Below are 22,282 nucleotides of genomic sequence, written 5' to 3'. Positions count from 1 at the left end.
AAGTGTTTGTTTTTAAAATAAGTTCGATTTCAGTTCGTTATTTAATGCTATTATCGGGACACTGGCAGCTTCACTTTTCACCAATGGAAGAGAGCGAACGGTCCATCTTTTTTTACAGTCTATGCTACATACACATTTCAGTAAAATAAAATATGCTGTCAGTGCTTTTCCAAAGTTTTTAAATGCCCTCAAACAGACACAAATGCAAAGGGACTGTAAGGTCAATATATTTAATAACTGGCTCCGTCCTTACACCAACATCTTAAAGTTTCTGTGAAACCAAATGAAAGTTTTTGGGGTTTTAGGATATCAGTGCTCCCAAACATTGACAAAATCAATCATTTAACATTTACAGTCTTTCACTTCTGCTAATATGGCTCAATGGTTTTAATGACATCATTCTTCACTGCAGTTTTTCTGACCAATTAAATGCTCTGTAGAATCTGAAGCGTCTCACTCAATAAAACTTCCAGTTTCAGTGAAATTACGACAACGCATCGAACAAAGCTATTCATTTCAAGCCACTTTAGTGACTCTTTAAATATAGAGGGAAATGCCTTCTCTCATTAGTCGAGTCTCAATTGTTTTAAGCAGGTGACCCTGAACCTGGCACTCCAAGAGTATTTCAGTTTTTCAATAAGGCAAGCAACTAACACCAAACCCCAGTGTCAGACAATCAGAGCTTCAGGAAACATCAGCAGAAGTTCAGATCAGACACAAAAACACCTCTGCTACTGTTACCTGACCTGATAATAAAACATTTCCAGGATATATTACAACTCTAATGTAGTTAAAAATCTCAATAATCACATTAGATAATGTTGACCAGACTCTTCAGTCCTCACCAGGTTAACCATGTACAAAGTTAAACAACACTGAATGAGTTTTTGTAAGTACTGAAAAATGAGAAATATGGCCACTGTTTATTTGTCACACAGCACTGCTTATTTATCAGATAATTGATCAGTATTATGATGCAATACTTTTTTAAGATGTAAAATAAATCGTTGGAGTACATGAAGTGAAGTTTTAGCTCACAATACCACAGATCATTTATTATAAAGTGTTAAAATTGTCACGTTGTAGGTGTGAGCAAAAATTTGTTGTTTTGGGGTGTGACCTTTTAAATGCAAATGAGCTGATGAAATGCAAACACTGATCACAATAATGGCGGTTTGTTATTATCGAAACTCAATTGTGCTGTCAATTATTTTCTTTCTCTTTACACTGTGGTTGGATTAAGTGCAGATTAAGGGATGGTATTATTATAATAAGATCCCCTTCTGACATCACAAGGGGAGCCAAATTTCAATGAGCAATTTTTTACATGCTTGCAGAAAATGGTTTACTAAAGCTAAGTTACCGGGTTGATCTTTATCACATTTTCTAGATTGAGAAGCACTGGGGACCCAATTATAGCACTTTTTCATGATATGTACTCTTTAAGTCTCTTTAGATAATTTATTCATGTCATGCTATTACATTACGTAGATTATACAAAATAGAAGCATCAGGAAAAAGATGGAAAAGCATTGTACACCGCTTTGACCATACAAATAAGCAGCTTTATTATATATTAATTAGCTTATTAGCATATTCACATCAGTCACATGGCATCCTAGCAGATGAAGAGAATGAAATTGGGTTACTGTATTGATTTAATGTTGAAGCAGAGAAGAGGATTTGGTTCTGGATAATAACACATTTACTGGCTGGAGGTGTAACACATGATAGTCCAGATGGCACAGGCGGTGAAGGACGATTCAGCCCTGTGGTTCATATTCAAACATTAATATTTTACAGCTCCCGAGCTTTTGGCTATGGAGGTATTGCCCTATTTACGGTCTTTCTTGTGTCATGACTAATTCTGTCAGCTGGTGCTATTAAACATTTACCTTTAGTCTGATTCCAGTCTGTTTATCTCACAGTTAAACACAAGCACTTATTGTATATAACACAAGACCTGCAGATAATGAGGATTTTAGCACTTTAACTGGAGGCCACAATTATAATGTGAAAATCATACTGTAAACACTAAGGCTGTGTATAAGGGCTGTGCAATTAATCATTTTTATTTATTTATTTATTTAAACAATTGCAAAAACAAGATAATTGAGGCAAAACAATTATTGTGCAATTAAAATATAAATTTGATGCTACCGATGTGTTTGTAAAGCACTTCTGAATGCACCGCTGCTTTGACACATCTAGCCAACTGCAACACTTACTTAATAAAAAGGTTAAATAAATGCATGTTTTAGAGTAATTGTGTTAAATAATCGTGTTTTTTTTAACCAAAATAATCGTGATTATGAATGTGCTCATACCGAGCAGCCCTATTCCTTATCATCCACAACCTTACATCGCAATGTATTATAAGCATACAACTGCAATTAAAATGAGATCACAGGTGAGATGATCTCAATTATTTTATCTCAATAACAATGATAGTAAAGAAACAGCGCTCATGTTTCTCATCTGAAGACCTCAAGAGATCTCAGCAATGTTTTACACCGTGCTCAGATTTGCCAAGATATCAAACTCTGCAATAAAGATTTTAAAATTGATTTATGAAATCATCAAATTCTCTCAAGGCCACACAATCGTATGCCATCCACATTCGTTTTATAGCTCTGCTTACTGCCTCATTCATCTCTATATATATTCATTATAAGGAATTAAAAAAGCAAAGACACAGTTTACATGTAAATAAGTTATAACGGCAAGCTTTTAAATCTCCTGAGCTATGAATGAGCAATGAGGGATTCAGCACATCTGTCAGAGAGAAAGAGAGAGAGAGACGAGTGAAGTCAATGTCAATCTCTCTCATGCAGATGACTGCAGTTTTCTGCATCTATCCAGCCAAGATAGTATGCAATTTAAATCATTTGTTATAGTTTATGAAGATGCAGATAAGAAATCTTTGTGATTTGTGAGTTCAGGTCATGACGTCCTCCTCACGCTCACATTATGACTCTTTATTTTCTATGTGTTTTGCTCTAAATGTTTAACTCCATGAGATGTGACCCTGATGTCCACACACACAGCGGTGCAGTCGGTGGGTCAGGGGTTACGTCTGCTTTGGCCAAACGCATCTGTCCTTTGTTCATAGGGTTTGTCTTTACACTGGACTCTGTCATTATGAGTTCATCACAGATTTACTGTCCTGGTCTGTCATGTTAATCTGTTGTGTACAGCTACACTAATAAATCTGAAAGTAAATTGAGGAGAAAAACTGATCACAGATGGTTGAAGATCATAAAGATCACAAGTATATGAAGAGTTCAGATGCAGACCCTCCAGGTGCGTCTGACATGTTTTCTTGTAAATGAGCATTTTTATCAGACTCTTCACATTGACATGCGCATTGTGTGCTTTTCCTTGCATGAGAGCCTTTGTGGGCTTCACCTTGCGCTTGCATTTTTGCACTTTTTTTTTGTTCACCAATCAAGTGGTTTGTCATAAATGAGTAAAAATGAACAAACAAATAAATAAATGAGTAAACTATTGCCCCACCCACCAATACTATAGTGTATCAGCGATCTCACAGGCTGACGATAGGACGATCTCAAAATGGGGAATATTGCCCAACACTACCTTGTAGATACTTGGACCTGAATACAACCCGAATATAGCAACACAGTCTCACGGCAAGTCTTGTTATAGTAACGAAAATTTTGATTAATTGATGCGCTGTTTTTCGTGGCTCTGGATACGAATGTCTTTTTCGTCCTCCCCAGCATGAATTTCTATCAATGGCTGTTCGTGTCCATGGCACGACTTTCTTCATCGTGTCATTTTCTATTTTGTTTTCTTATCGTTCTTTTCTATTTTTAAAGGAACAGTATGTAAGAAATTTATATCAATTAATCATAAAATGGCCCTGATATGTCAACTAGACATTAAGAAATCATTTTCATTTCAAATACTTATATCACTCACAACAGTGGTCTGGCCAGGATATTGTCATTTAAAAAGTGGAGTTGCAGCCCTCAACAATGTTTATGTTGTCATGTTGTGTATTGGCCACCAGTTGTGTGATTGAAGTACCAGTTTTAGCCACAAGTTTTGTAATTGCAGTACCAGTTTTGGCCACAATCCTACATACTGTTCCTTTAAATCATTGTCGCTTGGAGTTAGGGTTAGATTCGGGGTTTGCGTCAGGATGTAATTTTTTGCTTTGGTTTCTACATGTTTTTCGTCCGCTTATAAAAGTATTCTTGCCTGGAGTTGGGGTTTGGGTTAGGAAGTCGCAGAAAGTGATTCTAACCCAAACCCCAAGCTAAAATGGTCAAAAAATAGAAAACAACGATGAGAAAACAAAATATAAAATGACACGATAAAGAAAATCATGCAACGCACATGAACAGCCATTGATAGAAATTCTTGCTGGTAAGGACGAAAAAGACATTCGTCTCCAGAAACATGAAAAACATGAAAAACAGTGGAAATTCGTGTCATCAAACCCAAATAAATTCATCAAAATTTTCTTTACTATAACACGACTTGCCGTGAGTTTGGGTTGAATATAGCAGTCACATGCATCACAGCCCCCCTAATATGTGCTGCAGTTTCTGCATTTTTACCTTTAAACCTCTGACTCTTATAATTTGCAGTGTTTTTAGGTGCGTCTTTAATGCTTTTGAAACTGTTTATTATATCTTGTACAATAAAGTGGATTTTTAGAAGTAGAGGTTTTTGCAGCGAAATAGTAAAATTTATTTAAAACTAATGAAATGACTAAAGTGAAATTTGTGAAAATAAGGCATTTTAATAATGTTTTCATTGCCATTTAAAGTGAAACTGAACACTGTAAAAAGTAAAAAGTTGGATTAACTTAAAAAATTACTTTAAATGGTAACAACTAATAAAAAAAGTTTTCTCAAGTTATGTGTTTCATTAAAAAGTACTTTTAGTTAAAAATGTAAGTTGAAAAATATACATTTTAGGTGTACATTTCTATGACAAGCCACTCGATTGGCGGGCAAAAAAGAAGTTCGAAAATGCAAACGCAAAGTGAAGCCCACAAAGCCTCTTATGCGAGGAAAAACACGCAATGCGCATGTTAATGTGAAACTATGATTATAATAATAATAACAACTGCCATAGATCGTCACAAAAGACTGCTATCTGCCTACACGATAGTATCGTCCGTGTGTTCTGAGCACTTTGAGGACTTTGTTAAAAAAACGACTTGCCATTTAATGGATTCTGACAAAAAAAATGAAGCAGATTTGAAGAGAAAGTATTTGATGAACGTATGATACATGCCGAGAGGATTTAGGCAAAATCTAAGTTTTGACAAAGACATTTGTTTAGTGGCTTTTGCATCCAAGCTTCTTCATCTGAGATGAAGGCCGGTCTGTGCAGTAAAAAAATCATCCGACCTGATGTCCTCTGTATCTATACAGTTAGTATCAGTATTGCACATATTTTTTTTAAAGTGCAGTAATGTTATATATTTTTTTTCCTTATGTCTTTACTATTCTGCTTTTCTGCAAGCTGTTTTAAAACAATGCAAAATTGTGAAGAGCGCTACAGAAATAAATTACAAAAAACAACTGAATATAGTGTTGATGTATTTATTTACAACGAATTTGGCAGTGTCCTTTTTCACAGGACAACGTTTACATTTATGCATTTGGCAGATGCTTTTATCCAAAGCGACATTACAAGTTATCGTCTGTTCCTTGGGTTCAAACCCATGACCTTTGTGCTGCTAACACAATACAGCGTAATACAGGAGATGGACAAGAATCAAGCTTGCATCACTTCAACTGAAGTTAAAGACTCTGGATGGAAGTGAGAAGACGCCTGCATCTCCTGTGTGTATTATACAACAATGCCCAAAAGAAATCTATCAAAAAGCTGACTGGTCAGAATCTGATTCATCCTGGCGCGAGAAAGAGAGACCAAAAAAGCGTCAGGTTTCCTTTTATTTTCTGCAGATGTTGCGATAAATGTAGGAACTGGTGGTTTCAATTTCAGAAGAAGAAAAGAGAATAAAACTCAAAAGAAGAGAGAACAAAGGCCGGATGCTGACGGTGTCCACCGTGTCTCTCTCTCTGGGGTTTAACAGAAAGCTTTATGAAATCCACTGCTGTGAGCTGCTCACACTATATCATAAAACTACACATACTGTGTGTTTCTACTACATCACACCTACTATAGTCTACTGAAATATACTTTATTTTTGTACATTTAAAATTAACTGCATGTAAGGGTTGCTTTTAATGTATGCATATTTATTTTCACCAAACACATCAGAAGAACAGAGACCGGGCAAAGAGGCAGCGTTGAGTACAAAGTCAGACAATTTGTTTTTAATTAGTTACAGTAATCAAATTATATCTTTAATCAAAAATTAGTGGAACATTTCTTGTAATTGCAATTTACAAGATTACATTACTTGCACTCCACATGTGTCTAAATTAATAATATTCATATATTAAATTAATCTAAAGTCTATTCAGAGAGTTGTTTCTAAACATATTATGAATGTTATAAATGTATTGCCGAAACACGTTGCAAAGACTGTGAATTATGTAGCCCTAAATTGTAGAGCTACACCGTTTTTCCACATTTCTGTGTTCAGGATTATTTGGGCGGGGCTAAAGCGGCAGCTCGATGATGCACTGGGGCCACCGAGCACGGCTCCGCCCATAACACAATCACGAGCATCCATTCCGGTTGTAGCATGATTTGAAAGTTGAGAGAGACAGCATCTTTGCTGCGAGTGGGTGTGGTTTCAGCGCAGATAGCGGACACGCCCCCAACATTTGAGAGCTGAGAATCCTGCCTAAAGATTTTTATTTTATTTATTTGCCTTTTTTAATCATTCAAGTTCAAGTTCTGTTTAAAGGTGGGGTGCATGATTTTTGAAAAAAAGTGCTAAATTGGGTCTCCAGTGCTTCTATCAACCTAGTTAATGTCAGGGTTTCCCGCAGCACATTTCAGTTCAGGCGGCCCGCCTAAGCTTGGAAACCCTACCCGCCTTAACTAGGTCGTCCAGAAAAAAAAAAAATTTCGCTGCCCAAATGGCCGTCAAGTGCATCTCGGAGAATAGTCTTTCTCATTTTGGTCGTGTGGCGGGCGTCCCCACTCGCGGCGTGAAGTGCGTACGCGCGCCACACGACCGAAATGAGAAAGACTATTCTCCGAGATGCACTTGACGGCCATTTGGGCAGCAAAATGTTTTTTTTTTCATTAATAATTTATTATGTGTTTATTTTCTGCCATAGTTTCTTCAAAATTAAGTTTTATTTGAGTGTTTTAAATAAAAAAATATTTTAATTTTCATCATGACGCATACCTTTGCCGCCCCTTTGATTGCCATGCCCTCTACCCCGCCCACTCCCCCAACCCTACCACCAAATTGTGTGCGGGAAACCCTGAATGTGATAAAAGATCAACCCAGTTACTTAGTTTTGGTAAACCATTCTCTGCAAGCACGTAAAAAAAGCTCATTAAAATGTGGTTCCCCTTGTGATGTCAGAAGGGGATTTTATTATAATAATACAACCCCTTAATCTGCACTATCCAACCACAGCACTGCCATTTAGTGCAGAGATCAGCTCATTTGCATTTAAAGGACACACCCAAAAACTGCTAATTTTTGCTCACACCTACAAAGTGTTAATTTTAACATGTTATAATAAATTATCTGTTTGGTATTTTGAGGTCAAACTTCACATATGTACTTTTAGATTTATATGAAATCTTAAAAAAGTCAAGGGCACCATGCAGAACCGTACTCGCATTTAACTGGAAAAGTATGAATTATATTTCTATCGGTAATATATCTCATGACCTTTGAGCAAATATCTAATAGAAATTTTACAACAGAAAGAGGAGACACACAAGGACTTAAAATGTTTAGCATCACTTGATGCAGTACATTTTAAGGGGCTGTTGATATTGAAGCTCTACAAGCAATCTGCATCAGCAAAACTGATGAACCCAACCAAACACTTTCTGAAAGTCCATCTTTTACCACTGTCACAAGCTACGGCTAACGGTGTAGTTTTAAAGAATGGATTTATCTCTTTAAATGATCAAATGCCTTTACTAGAAAACAATAAATGACTATTTGCTCCGCGCAGCACTTTCTGTTTTAAGATCCGTCAGAATTGTTCTTTTATTTGGGAGCCAGTATATCCCCTGTCAAATAATTTTGGTTTTAATTCATCAAAGGTTTGTGTAAATGCAAGGCTTGCTGCCTACAGAGAGTTGATTAAGTCTGTGTATAAAACTCAATGTCTTTAACCGAACACTAGCGCTGATTGTTGACTGAAGTGTCCGGCGTGAGATGTGTGCAGACGCTCCGTCACGCCACGCTTTGATCGTTTTTCTCCTCAGAGTTGCTATAAAAATGACAGAAGTGAGTTATAAATGCAAATGGGGCAGAGGGAGTGCATTTATCATAAATAATTGAGCGTGACTCTGTTGGGAGGCTCCGGTCAAACAACTATCAAATCTGTCAAGCACTAACGAAACACACTACAAGGATTTCACAATGCCAAAAATGAAGTGTGTCACTTTACAAGTTTACCTGTGTTTTGTCTTTTCAGTTTTATGAGCAAAACCCAGAAAATAGCAGACATATCGCAAGAAATTACATTAATGTGAGCTGCTCACAAGATCCAGTATAAGAAATTATAATGTACTTGACTGACAGGTAGTGTTGGGGCAATATATCAGCCGATGATGCTTGCTATGATTCTCAGTAAATTACGGTAAAATGCAATTACATCCAAAAGCCAGAGGGCGCTCTTGTGCAGAAACTCAATATGTGCTGCAGAAGAAGAACCATTTCCACACACAGCTCTCGAAAATAGCTTAAGGATATATTTATATTGCTGTTCTTCAAACATTTTCATATATTTTTATGAATATGTATAATGATTATGTTTAATGAGTGTTGCGTTTTCAAATGCATGTTTTAAACGACTCAAACTAACAGTGATTTCAGATCGATGAGAACTTACTGATCAAATGTTGTAGTACATGAAATAGCTGTGAATAAGATCGGCTGTGCGATTCAGAATAGTTATCGACCACGTCTTATTAGTGTATATTGGCATTTATCCTCCCATTACTACTAACAGGTTTATTATACATCACAAATTCACTTTCACATTAGACCTGGATTGTTTTCAGACTAGGGCTGCAAGATTCTTGCTAAAGATTCAAGATTCAAGAATGTTTTTATTGTCATTCTAACAAAACACTAAACAAGTGCAATTCGAGACGATATTACGTTGCATAGGACCACCACAAAAACAAACACAAATAAACACCATGAGCAGCCATAGATAAATGCGACTATTACAAAAATATGTGAATTATAATTGTTCTCCATGGGAAATGATATCATGATGGGAAAACGCGCATGTGGATGTAGACGCATCTTTGTATAGATTAAGCATTTAGGATGGTACAACTCTCAGAAAACATACAAATTAAGATCATTTTAGATGTTTTATGACTATTTGGAGCACTGGGGTGGCTACCTCAATTTAAACCAAAATCGACAATTATGCTTTCTTTTGCATATAGCTTAAAATTGTGCACAATTCGACCCATTTTGCCAGCAAGGGTCACAAATATTGTTGCATCGTCACTCTCACCATCGCCACCAGGATTCTCCGCAATGGCTTTCATTTTGTTTTCTCTTTTATGAGAAAATTTCGCTCCAAATCTACCAAATAAGGCAATTTTGTGGGTGGTGGCTAGAAGGGATACAGCTATACCCGGATGAGCACTGTTTTCATTCTAATCCTACCCCTAAACCCAACATTTCACTTGATTTAGGTCGTAGCTGTATACTGTCTGGCCAGAACTGCTGCTTTTCATCCTAATCCTACCCCAAACCCAACTCTTAACCCAATAACTCATGAGATTTGGACGTAGCTGTAGCCCCTCTAGCCAGAACCGACTGTGTTTTTGGGTCTGTCCCCTTGTTACACGTCACGCAAGTGACAGCAGAATGACGCAAATGAGGAAGAGAGAAACGATGGGGTCTGATTGGTGAATGCATAGGGTTTGGTTTTACACTGTGTAGGTTTGACGGATATAGCATCTTGGACTGTTGTAAAGTAAATACGTGAACACGTGAATGCAGCATCTGAATAAATGGGAAAACTGTACATGCATATGAATCGCAGTCATTTAGAAAGAAGATCACGTTCACTCACAGCCTGTAAGTTAACTCCTGTCAGCTTTCAAACATGGTAAGGAGCGTCACATTTCCTGCTGACATCAGAGGGATTCAGGCCAATCACAACCTACAGATTAGCTGGCCAATCAGGGACACAGAGCTTTTCAAATCTGTGCATTTTATATAGAGAGTGAAATCTGGAGCTACAAAAATGTACGATATGTGGAAAATAATGTGTTTTTTAACCATAAACCATGCAAACACATCGATGTAATACACAAATACACAAAATAATGCTCTTTAACATCATTTTGCCTTTAAAATAATAGCCTGTGCACTGATGATGCCTAAGAATGATGTCTAAGTAGGCAGCTCACTAGATTTTGGGACTGAGCTTTTGTCTGAACTGAGACCAAAAGTTAATCTACACTGTGTGGTTTTACAGAGGATACAAATGATTGAAAATAATAAATGATGATATACTGTGTCTTTTAGGCTGTGCTAATTGCTCTTGGATTGTGAAGGGGAAACTAATTATCCTCAAAACTCCTTCAATTAGTCTGACATTTTTTAAAGGTTGAAAAAATCAATGAAAACGCTCACGTAATAATTGCAGCATCTCTCTGACAATCTCAGTTCACTGAATGTCTTTTACCAGCACTACTCCATCTCCAGTGAATGTGTGACACTGGGTTTACTGGGAATTACATATTCTGCATTATCTTTAAGGTTAGACTTGAACAGTTAAATTAACATACACTTGGCCATTGAAAAACAAAAAAAGTTTCAACTACAAAAAAGTTGCAAAACATCCAGTGATTCTTTTTAGCTGTTACAAAAAAAAAACATTTTGTAGCTATACGGTCAACATGTGCTCAAAAGAAAGCCATCAGTTATGTTGTCACACATTATTCCTTCATCCGGTCAATGAAATTCTTCACCTTGAATACAAAAGACCACACAAAGCAGACAAAACCGCAGAAAGGATAAAAACTTCTATCTTGTCTTTTTTTAATCTTCTTTCTGTCTTTCAACATTCCCTTGTGCTTCAGGTAATAAATCATGTCTGAGACTCCAGGTAATGCTCTTGAAACCTTCCTCTCTCTCTCTCTCTCTCTCTCTCTCTCTCTCTCTCTCTCTCTCCTTATATTTTATTCTAACAGCTTGTGAATGCATGCTGAGAGGAAAACACAAATGTGTTTCTCTTACCACCCATGGCTTCAATAGTTTAAGTTTGTCTTTAAATAAATGATGAAATGCTAAAACATGCGGTTGGACTAAATGTGATTTGCATCATAACATGATGTTTATATTATGAACATTAATTTATAAAGAAAATGTGGAGTACTTCCCTGTGGTAAACTTCCCTGTGGTCAATGCTAAATGGTTACCAAGTGCTAGTAGGGTTTTCTTAGTGGTTGCTAAGATGTTTCTAGGTGGATAGGCCGCCAATAAAATATCAAGATACGCATCTCGATGCATTGCCTACAATACGATACACTAAAGATACATATGGGCAGTTACCGATGCGATACGATTCACCCATTTACGATGCAATGCGGTCCGATGCAATGAAAAAAATATGATGCTATGCAATTTAATATGGTACACTCTTAAAACGGTTGTCGTAAAACAATACATTTTGTGTCTGGTTAAGCACAACACAACTCTATTTTAGCCACAACCGGAAGGCTTGTCTGAAGAGTGGCCAACAGCCAATCAAATCCGGTCTTCCATAAATGTAATTGGCTGGCTCTGCCTAGGTTATTTGCATAAGGCGATATTATTCGATTCAGTTCGGCAGTGCATGACGTCACCCATTAAAAGTGAATGGGAAACGTCACCGCTTACGCCCTGTGTGAATGTACCGTTAGAGCTCCGTGTGACTTTTATGACATGCCTCAGTTTCTGTGGTGTTGTGATACGCCAGCAGGAAGTAGCAACAGTTTCGAGAGCAGAAAGCAATCTGAAAATATTTGTCACTTTCTAAATAATAAAAGTATAGCGCATCTAATAAATATACATAAATCTGTTTACTGATACAATGTGTTAAAAACGATGTATCGCGATGCAAATGCTAATTTGTATCCAATGCACAGTTTTTAAACCGATGCATCGCATTAACTTTTTAAGCTGATGCCCCGAGTTTTGTCTTTAAAGGAATAGAAAATGTATTGAAGAGTTATCTCGTCAATTAAGAGAAAACACTTTCCTGCGAGTTTTTACAGCAATCCGTATTTCCACTGTTATCCACTAAGTGGCGCCCTTACACAACTTATAAAACACTGACGCATCCACGGACCCAAAAACAGTAAAAACTCTGTATGTTTTGATCACCGCTCATAATCTGATCTCTAACAAAAGTCCTTTATAGAAATGCAATTATCTTTTTGCTGAAAAATTGTGAGAGGTGATAAAAATATATATCTTTTTTTGTAAGCAGAGGGGCTGTTTTTTTCATTTGATATATTGTTTGTTTATATATCAAAAGAAAAAAATTCATGAAAATCATGAAAATGCTGCCGCTGGCTGGGAAAGAATAAAATGTACTCCATTTACTCATCTTCATGCCATACCAGATGTATTTTTACTTTTATATTTTTTTAATAATCAAGTTTTTGTACGATTCACTTTGTACAATTTCATTCAAATTAGCCAACTTGTAAAACACATTCAAATTTCATCAGGCTGGATATATCTGCCTTCCATTTATCCATTTAGTGTCTGTCACGACAAAAAACGCATATGAAAACTATTCATGAGATTTTTTTGCCCCCATAGATTCCAGATTTTCTAATAGTTGTATCTCGGCCAAATATTGTCATATTCTATGATGTAAAAATCTCAATTTCAAAAAACTGACTCTTATTACTTGTTTTGTGGTCCGGGGTCACATATGTTCCTACTGTATATAATTGGTGAACATCTATAATTCATCTAAATGACTCCAGTTATGTCCTCTGAAGCTAAACAATACGTGTGTTTAAGAAAATTATTCACACTTATTAAGTGAAACTGAAATGTAAACAAGCAGATCAGAATGTTGATGACATCACATTGATGACATCAAATCTTATTGGTTATTGCATATATCACGACGAAACCCACATATGAAAACGATTCATGAGACACATTTATCAAAAAAACGCCATATTTGAATTTATTGTTCGACTTTGTTTACATTACTATGAGTAAATTAGGAGAAATGTTTCTATTTCTTTAAGATGAAGTTGACTTCATCATTCACTGTCAATAACATCATAGACAAACATGAACTTGTAATACAAAAGAAGCAAAGCTGCTTTGCCAATGATCAATATTTCCAACCATTCATTTATTTCTCATGGAGAACTGCTGATGAGGTCAGACTGTGGTTCTTCATTACAGTAATATAGATTCATTTCTATCATAGAGCAGATGACACAGAAAATTAAACTTTCTATCTGATATTGGCTTTTATTGTGTTTCACTACCAGAGCCTCCAGACCGTTGGCTCGATCCCAGTTAAAACTCCTGGCACTGCAGTATGGATCGAGCCGAGCGTGGGTCACTGGGGCGGAAGAAGCCACCGGTGCGAGCCTGACTCAGAAAGTCCTGCTGCAAACTGTTTTCCAGAGGCCGACACCGAGACAATCAGGAAAAGGTCAGCGAATTCTCTGGATACTTGAGGGGTTGGAAAGAGCGGATCGACTCGTGAAAGCGGAAAACTGTCATTAACAAGACACGAGGAGAATCCAAGCCGTCACGCAGCTTATATACCAGATATTTCTGCACAAAAACCTGCGTCTTATTACCTAACCTCCTGCAATCCAGCGTAACCAATCCTGTTTAAGTAAAAACATGTCTCATATTTCAGCCAATTTTTTATGAAATGCATATAAATAGCACGCAGTGTGAAAAGTTGTGCAATACATACGACAAATTTCAATTTTGCATGCATATTATATGCCAGTCCTTTCCGTTCACTTAATACTTTTTGTGTCGTTTTATGAATTGGTTTCTTTTTTTCTATTGTCGCTTGGGTTTGGGTTTAGAACAACTTTTTGTTACATAAAATGACATCCTAACCCAAACCCCAATTCTAACCCCAACATGGTTTAAAAAACAGAAAAAAAATTGAGAAACCAATACATAAAATGATACAAAAAAAATGTGCCGTATTAAATGCACGGAAAGGACTTACTGTGGGTTCACACCAGACGCAAGTGCAACAATTTGCGTGAGTAGATTACATACAAAGTCAATGCAAAAACACGATCAGACGCGTCCTCGCGTGGGGCGATGTGAACGACACGATATGGGCGGCGCGTTTGCTGCGAAAACACGGGCTATTCACCTCAAACGTGTCTTAGCCCAAGTTGAAAATATTCAACTTGAGTGAAAAATTTGCGCTATTCGCCTCAAACGAGCCTTCACGCAAGTTAAAAAAATTCAACTCAAGTGAAAAATTTGCGCTATTCGCCTCAAACGAGCCTTCAGGCAAGTTAAAAATATTCAACTCGAGTGAAAAATGTGCGCTATTCGCCTCCAACGAGCCTTCACGCAAGTTAAAAATATTCAACTCGAGTGAAAAATTTGCATGACAAAAAGTTAAATCCCGCGAGTAAACTAGAGCGAGTAACGCGATGCCCCACGTTTGGTGTGTACATAGCATTATGGGGCATACACACCAAACCCGAGTTCAACAATTTGCGCGAGTAGATTACGTACAAAGTCAATGCAAAGACGCGATCAGACCCGTCCTCGCGTGGGGCAATGCGAATGGCGCGATATGGGTGGCGTATTTGCTGCGAAAACATATGCTATTCGCCTCAAATGCATCTTAGCCCAAGTTGAAAATATTCAACTCGAGTAAAAAATTCACACTATTCGCCTCAAACGAGCCTTCACGCAAGTTAAAAATATTCAACTCAAGCGAAAAATTGGCATGACACAAAGTTAAATCCCGCAAGTAAACTAGAGTGAGTAACGCGATGCCCCACATTTGGTGTGTACGTAGCATTATGGGGCATACACACCAAACGTGAGTTCAACAATTTCCGCGAGTAGATTACGTATAAAGTCAATGCAAATACGTGTTCAGACGCGTCCTCTCGTGGGGCAATGCGAATGACGTGATATGGGCAGCGTGTTTGCTGGGAAAACATGCGCTATTCGCCTCAAACATCCCTTCACGCAAATTGAAAATATTCAACTCCATCGAAAAATGACACAAAGTTAAATCCCGCGAGTAATCTAGAGCGAGCAACGCGATGCTACGCATTTGGTGTGTACGTAGCATTAATTATCCTATGCACGCAAAATTGGAATTTGTTGTATGTATTGCACAACTTTTACACAATTTTTACGCATTTCATGAGAATGGGTTGCATATTTATATCAATAAATGCTAAGCCAAGATGCCCTGAAATTCTCTCATGACACAAACCTAGCACTCAGATTGCAAGTTATGAAACTGACCCATACAATCAGATGACTTATCATGTTGTTCGGCTATATATAGCTAGCAACATGCAGAGTAAAACAATACAGAATAAATGACACCGGCACAAATTATTATTATTGAATTTTTCCTTAGTGATATAAAGTTGGGTTTGTTATTGGAGCAGCTGTCAGCTTTTGTTCAGCTCAACGTCTACCTGTTTAACACTATTTGCTTTCTGCTGGAGCTGTAATGTATTCAACGCTCAAACAAAAGAAAGTTGGACATCTCTCCACTCATACAGCAGCAGTACTCCACATGACAGCTTTATTTAATTCATGCATTTAACTCCAAAGTCCTAAAACTGGGTTGGACATTTTGCACTCGTCTGGTTCTCGTGGCCTATAAACCTGGAAGGCTCTGAGAACAGCAGAATGATGTTTTCCAATCTTTACTCTCACTGTAAATCACAGTGCCTTCAGGATATTCAGCTATGATTGTACAGTACAGCGTGTTCAGGGCTACCAGTTTTCTGCTATTTACAGACAGAACCAGAAAATTATATAAACATATCAGCATTGTGCTGGTGGATCACAATGAATAATCTGTAACTGTAATGATGTGATGCCCACAATAGCGGTTGACTCATGGCTTCCCAACGTGAGGTTAAATGTTTCTACTTTATACCAAAAACGATGCTGTGCAGAAAAATAATCACAGGAAAGTTGCACAAACAAATCTTTATGTCAATATTTTTTTTTAAGTGCCATATCCACATACATGTCTCAGTTTACCATGTTATAGTCCAACAAGAGTCATACATAACTACATTTATAGTGATATTCCCCAGTTGTTTGCTGCCAGTAGCAGTTGGTATCAATATTGGGTTTGAGCGTAAATGAAATTCTATATATAGGTGAAAGGCCAATGCATTGGTCAATATAAAGCAGTTCCCATTACTGTTTATCATGCAAACATTTGCAGTCCTGGCTATGAGCATTTTGTTATGTCCAGCGAGTCATGCACACTATACTAAAGTATTTTTGCACACTAAACAGGGAGCTGTACACAAACTTTCATCATCATCTTATATCATGATCGTGGGATATTCACAGACGACTCATGCCAAAAATCTAACACACATCTGCATATAAACAACTCGAGAAGCTCATCTTAACAAAGCACTTCATGTACTTTCAACCAAAATATTTTAATAATAGCCACCAAAAAAAACAAAGTGATTAAACTTTGTATTGTCTTATTAAGCAGAAAACCATTCACATACTGCTGCTTTAAAAATCGAAAGAATCTGACACATTAAAAACTTTCTCCAAACACACAGAAATGACACCTCATCACTATCTTCATGTTAAGGTTGTAGAAAGCAAAATAATAATCGTATGCAAAGATGTTCACGATGTATTTTACACAATGTTAATATATATTTATGGCAGACAATGGTCAAGATTGCACCGTGCAGGATGTACAAATGTTAACAAATCTTATCATGCATATTCACAACATTCATATTTTACGATATGATTTTAATATACTGTACTACGACAGTTAAGAGTTTATAAGAGCTTAAGCATATCTGCAATGTAATGAAGAATACATTTGATGCATGCACTTCTGTTTTGTTTATGCAGGCAATCCACCTGACGCAGGTCTATTAAAAGGGCCTGGGGTCTCTTAAAACCCAATGAGGGTGCAGAAGATGCTGTAAAGTAGCATCAAAGATTTTGGAGAGCGTACTGCACACTAGAAGCCCTGCACTGGTCCAGTTGTGCTGTATTGCTTTGCAAGAACGCACGCATACTCCGAGAATAACACAGATGAGATAAACTCAGCATCTTTCTCTCGTGCACTCAGATCCTTTATGAATGAAACACAGAACATCCATCAACTGACAGACAGCTCACCTAAGGTGAAGTAGGGCAGCGCGGTGTTGTCCAGATCATCCAGAACCGAGATGCGACCCGGCAGGTCGCTTCGGACGAACAGGAGGAGTCTGGACTCCCCTCCGGAGAGACTCCCGGAGCCCGCGCCGGTAAAACTGAACTCATTCTCGCGGAGCACGGGCAGCGTGGACACGGTCACGGTCTTCACCTCGCACGCGCTCTCCGCGTCGCCTCGCGTGTCCCGGTCCTCCTCGGGTTTTCCTCCGGCGCGTGTTCGGCTCGCGGAGAGCCGCATCAGAAGCAGCAGCAGGAGACGCGCGTCTCTCGGTGTCATTGCGCTCCGTTCGCGGTGCCGCCGCTTGTGGATTGAGCGTCTCGCGTAAAGCGCGGATGGTTTATAGCGCGCGGAGGGGACGCGCGTGACCGGCAGGCGGCAGCACCGATGGATCATCAGCAAACATCCACATTAACGCAATCCGTCAAAACAAACACATTATAACATAAACATTGACCAATACTTCACAACAATACCATAATATATACTTAACATAGACAAACTATAACATTCAGAAAAGACAGACAGCAGAAAACAATAAACATTTTTATTATTAAAGCCTAAAATGGTAAAGTTTTTATTATTATTCGTGTGTATAATAAACAAATAACACTCACCACAAGACACAACTTGATTTTAAGATTTATATATATATATAAATGCATAAATAAAAAAATATATGCATTAATAAAAAAATATATATGTTTAATTATGTTACTAATTATTAATATTATTGTCTTAGAACATACCTATAACAACATTTACTAATAGCCTAAAAATAATTATTATTTTGCAGGCTGTCATAATATTATATCCGATTTTGAGATACTTAATAACATGACGAAATTGGCCACACCCACACTCACATATTTCTAAAGACTGTGGATTTCCTCAAAAAGAACATTGGGAATATTTCCTAGGATATTAAAGATATCTTATTAATATTATTCACGTTTTGCCATTTTGAATTTTTACTTTATTAGTTTTTTGTGTACAATATGTTTTTATTCACGTTTTGTGTATTTATATTGTTATTATGTTCTTTTATTTATTAATACAAAATATTGTCAAATGTGTATGTTAATAAAGGTGAATGAGTTTTTCTTTAAAAAAAATGAAAGCATGCAATTAAAAAAAAATGCTTGGTCAAAAATGCAGTCCAAAAAGGTATGAACCCAACCCACTGTAGAAATTACAGTATTAGTTGCAGTTGTATGCCAGTAACTTACTGTAGATTTAAATGCATGTTATTTACTGGCAACAGTTTGTTCAAAGTTAAATGAACACTAAACATTAACAGGTCTTTATCTATACAGAATAAAACTTAAATAATAGCTTTATGCAAAGCATTCTGGGAACACTGAAAAAAATGATTCATTCAATTAACTAAATTTTTTAAGGTAAGTGGTTGCAATCAATTTATTTAAGCTACGTTTTAAAAGAAAGATTAGTATAGTAAAATAAAATAAATAAAACAACTTTTGTTTAAATGTAGCTTAAATAAATTGATTGCAACCACTTACCTTAAAAAAAAATGAGTAAACTGAAAAAAAAATCTGTGAACCAATCTTCATCAACCTTATTCTTTTTTTTTATTTCTTTATATTTTTTTTCCCAGAATGCTTTGCATGAGGCTAGTTTTATTGTGTAAAGATAAAGACTTGTTAATGTATAATGTTCCTTTAATTTTGAACAAACTGTTGCGTAAATAACATCAATGTAAATCTACAGTATAAGTTACTGGCAACGGCTGCATAACTACAGCAATTTTTACAATTAAATTGACCCAACAATGGGTTAAACAACCCAGCATTTTGGTTTGAAACAACACAGCATATAAGGTCACTTTATATAAAATCATCTTGCAAACTCACATTATTTAGATTTAAAATGAGAGAGGAGCTATTGTAGCAGCACCTGCATGTAAACACACAGAGAGACTGTGCTGCTTTTTTTAAACAGATGTGTCGTCTACGATGAGTCTGCATCTGCTTTACTTCCCACCTGAAATACACAGAAAATTCAGTGACATACATTGAAGCCAAACAAAAAGTGTTGAGAGTGTGTATGCAAAGAGACTCTTAAGAGCTAATGCAAGTCTTTCACACTCACTCCCCCGACGGATATATGAGGTTCATTGTCGTCGAAATTGCCTTGACCTCTGTGCCAAGGAGCCCTCTGATTCTGCCAAATTGAATTTGACAAACAACACGGCAGCGAGCTCCGGTCCAGACAGAGTCGCTCTAAATGGTTTACTGCGTGTAATGAGTCCGGTCTCTCTCCTCTCTATCTTACAGATAGCTCTGCCACGCTTGTTTTCTTGTTTTTTACCAATAAATGAACAATTTGTCCTTCTCTTCTTCCTTTGGTTGCGTCCGACTTGCACGCTCTCAGATGGGCTTCAGAACGGCGTGTCTGATGCTTGAGGGCCAAAGCTTATTTATTGCTTACAAAGTTATTTACACTCTGCCGGTGTAGTGAGCTGCTGGTAAGTGATAAGGGCGTGAAACGAATGCAAAATGCTTTTTAGCAGAAACACACCGGAATCAAATATTTATTAATGAATCTCACAAAACTAATCAAGAAACACGTCTGGGATCTTTAATAGAAAATAAAGTTATTATATTTAGCATATTTCAGTGGGATTATTTACAAAAAGTGTGTTTGGGTCTCAGTGCTGCTTAGAATCAAGATGGGCAAAAACCATATGAAGTGAGTTTTCTGGCTCTCTCTTAAACTTTAGCTCTGTGCACAAGCTGAATGTCGATGAGGCAAAGTCGTCCTTCATCCAGTCATGTTTCTGTTGAATGTGTGGCTGCTGTCCGTGATCCTGAACTCCGGAGACTCAATGCATCTCAAGGCCTGACAATTATTCTCACAATTTTATTTGTGCATTGCTTTGGGTTACTGACAATAAACTATGTGGCTCTTTTATATTATTTCCAGTCAATCAATGCTTATTTTCCAAAAGACGGTAACTATTTTTCCTACTGTGCGTCTTGACCTTGTATAATAGGCTTAAATCTACAGCAGTGGGTCGCACCGGCATTTTAAACAGTTCAATTATGAAATGAGATTTCTTTTCGTGCTAACATGAAAAATATTGCTTAACCTTGCAGGTCAGGGATTTTTACACTTCAGTGCTGTAATGCAGATTTCAAAGCACTCGGGTGATCCCTGCAGACGGGGTAAAATGTCCACTGGTGCAGCAGAACTGGCATCTAAATATGAAACCATCTGCATGGGAGGACTGTGTATGTCGGCCAACAATAGCACTGTTCTTCCCGTTTTCAAGTTTCATTTCTTACAAACAATGCTCATCCACCTACTGCAGGTCCTGATCTTTAATACTGCCTTGGTTTGTGATATTTTACAGCCATTCATGTGGGACACGATACATCAGGGCTTTTCATTGTATGAGATGTCTGGACCCTGAATGATTGCACTTAGCCAATGATTCAGAGTCTTTCGTGCAAAAGCGGATCCTAGAGATGCCAGAAATTGTGCACGGAAACCGGGCCAAAGCCATTTGTCATAAAGAGCAATACACTCCATTACTGGCTTCATAATATTTATTACAAAGAGTGAATTGAGAATTAATGTCCTGTAATGGAGGTGAATCGAAGCAGAAAATCTAATGTTTTTCAAACCATCAGGTTATGGGCATTAATACGATCAACAAGCTCCCGGTTTATTTAATGTAACAAATTTAAAACAGCTCCGGGTTTGGAGAGCAAGAGTTCAGCATTAAAGATAAATAAAAGTATGCATTTATTTGTGGATATTGCCTGTGGTTGTGATCTGGTTATCAGTCAATGCACTTTTTATTACAATCTTTCACAGCTGTGCGGGTAATACACTTTACTTTATTCTAATATTGTAAGTTGAAGCGCAGTATAAATGTGGATTATGAATCAGTGCTTCAGTACCATGGACAGCGACAGCACACTTCATTCAATGCTATGGAGCTGGGATTCCCAAACTTTTATTCTGAGACCCACTTATCTCAGGACTTATCACTTTTATTATAGAAATATGCGGAAAAAATATACATTTAGAAATACAAAAAAGAAATGTGTTCTCTTTTAGAAGAGAGTAGTTTATAATTTCATTGTCATTGTATAAATTAAAGAGCACCTATTTCATTGCCAAAAACAACATTATTTGGTATAATACAATGTGTTCATGTGGTTTCTGGTTCAAAAACACATTATTTTCCACATACCGTACATTTTTGTAGCTCCAGATTTCCCTGTCTTCCTAAAATGCACAGATTTGAAAAGCTCTGTGTCCCTGATTGGCCAACTAATCTGTGCATTGTGATTGGTCTGAATACTGACATCAGCAGGAAATGTGACGCTCCTTACCATGTTTAAAAGATTCGCACACAATGCAATGCTGACAGGAGTTAACTTACAGGCTGTGAGTCAAAGCGTGAGGAATTATGATAATGTCGGTCTTTACTACATCACCAATCCCAGGAAGTAAACTGTTGCCTACAATTTGTGTGTTTGTTGTAGTCCAAGAAATTTACTTTGGAGACGATAACTCGCATCATCGTTTAGTTTGGGGTTTGTACCTTTTGGATATCGTTAACATGAACTAATACACATTTACACACCAAAAGAAATGCAAAATCGTGACAATAGGTATTTTTTAAAAGTAAGTTTAATTGCAATCCCAAAATGTGTCATTCCATACAACAACCAAGTGATTTTGCACAACCCACCTGCTATAGAGCGCCA

General features: G+C 37.2%; 1 protein-coding gene across 2 annotated transcripts in view; it reads right to left on the bottom strand.

Moving 5' to 3' along the window:
* LOC129440778 (astrotactin-2) overlaps positions 1-17,903 on the bottom strand; it is a 427,123-nt gene extending 409,220 nt beyond the window's left edge. The window contains exon 1 of one of the 2 annotated variants that reach the window (XM_073860480.1): positions 17,504-17,903. In XM_073860480.1, coding sequence (XP_073716581.1) covers positions 17,504-17,816 — 313 coding nt within the window. In that variant the 5' untranslated portion in view covers positions 17,817-17,903. The remainder of the gene's footprint in view (positions 1-17,503) is intronic. The other variant, XM_055200291.2, reaches the window with a different exon arrangement.
* Between the last annotated feature and the right edge of the window lie 4,379 nt (positions 17,904-22,282).

The sequence above is a fragment of the Misgurnus anguillicaudatus genome, chromosome 22 (genome assembly GCF_027580225.2).
Source record: "Misgurnus anguillicaudatus chromosome 22, ASM2758022v2, whole genome shotgun sequence".
NCBI classification, from domain to species: Eukaryota; Metazoa; Chordata; class Actinopteri; order Cypriniformes; family Cobitidae; genus Misgurnus; species Misgurnus anguillicaudatus.
Note: the sequence above shows the minus strand (reverse complement) of the source record. Positions and strands in the feature narration are given on the sequence as shown.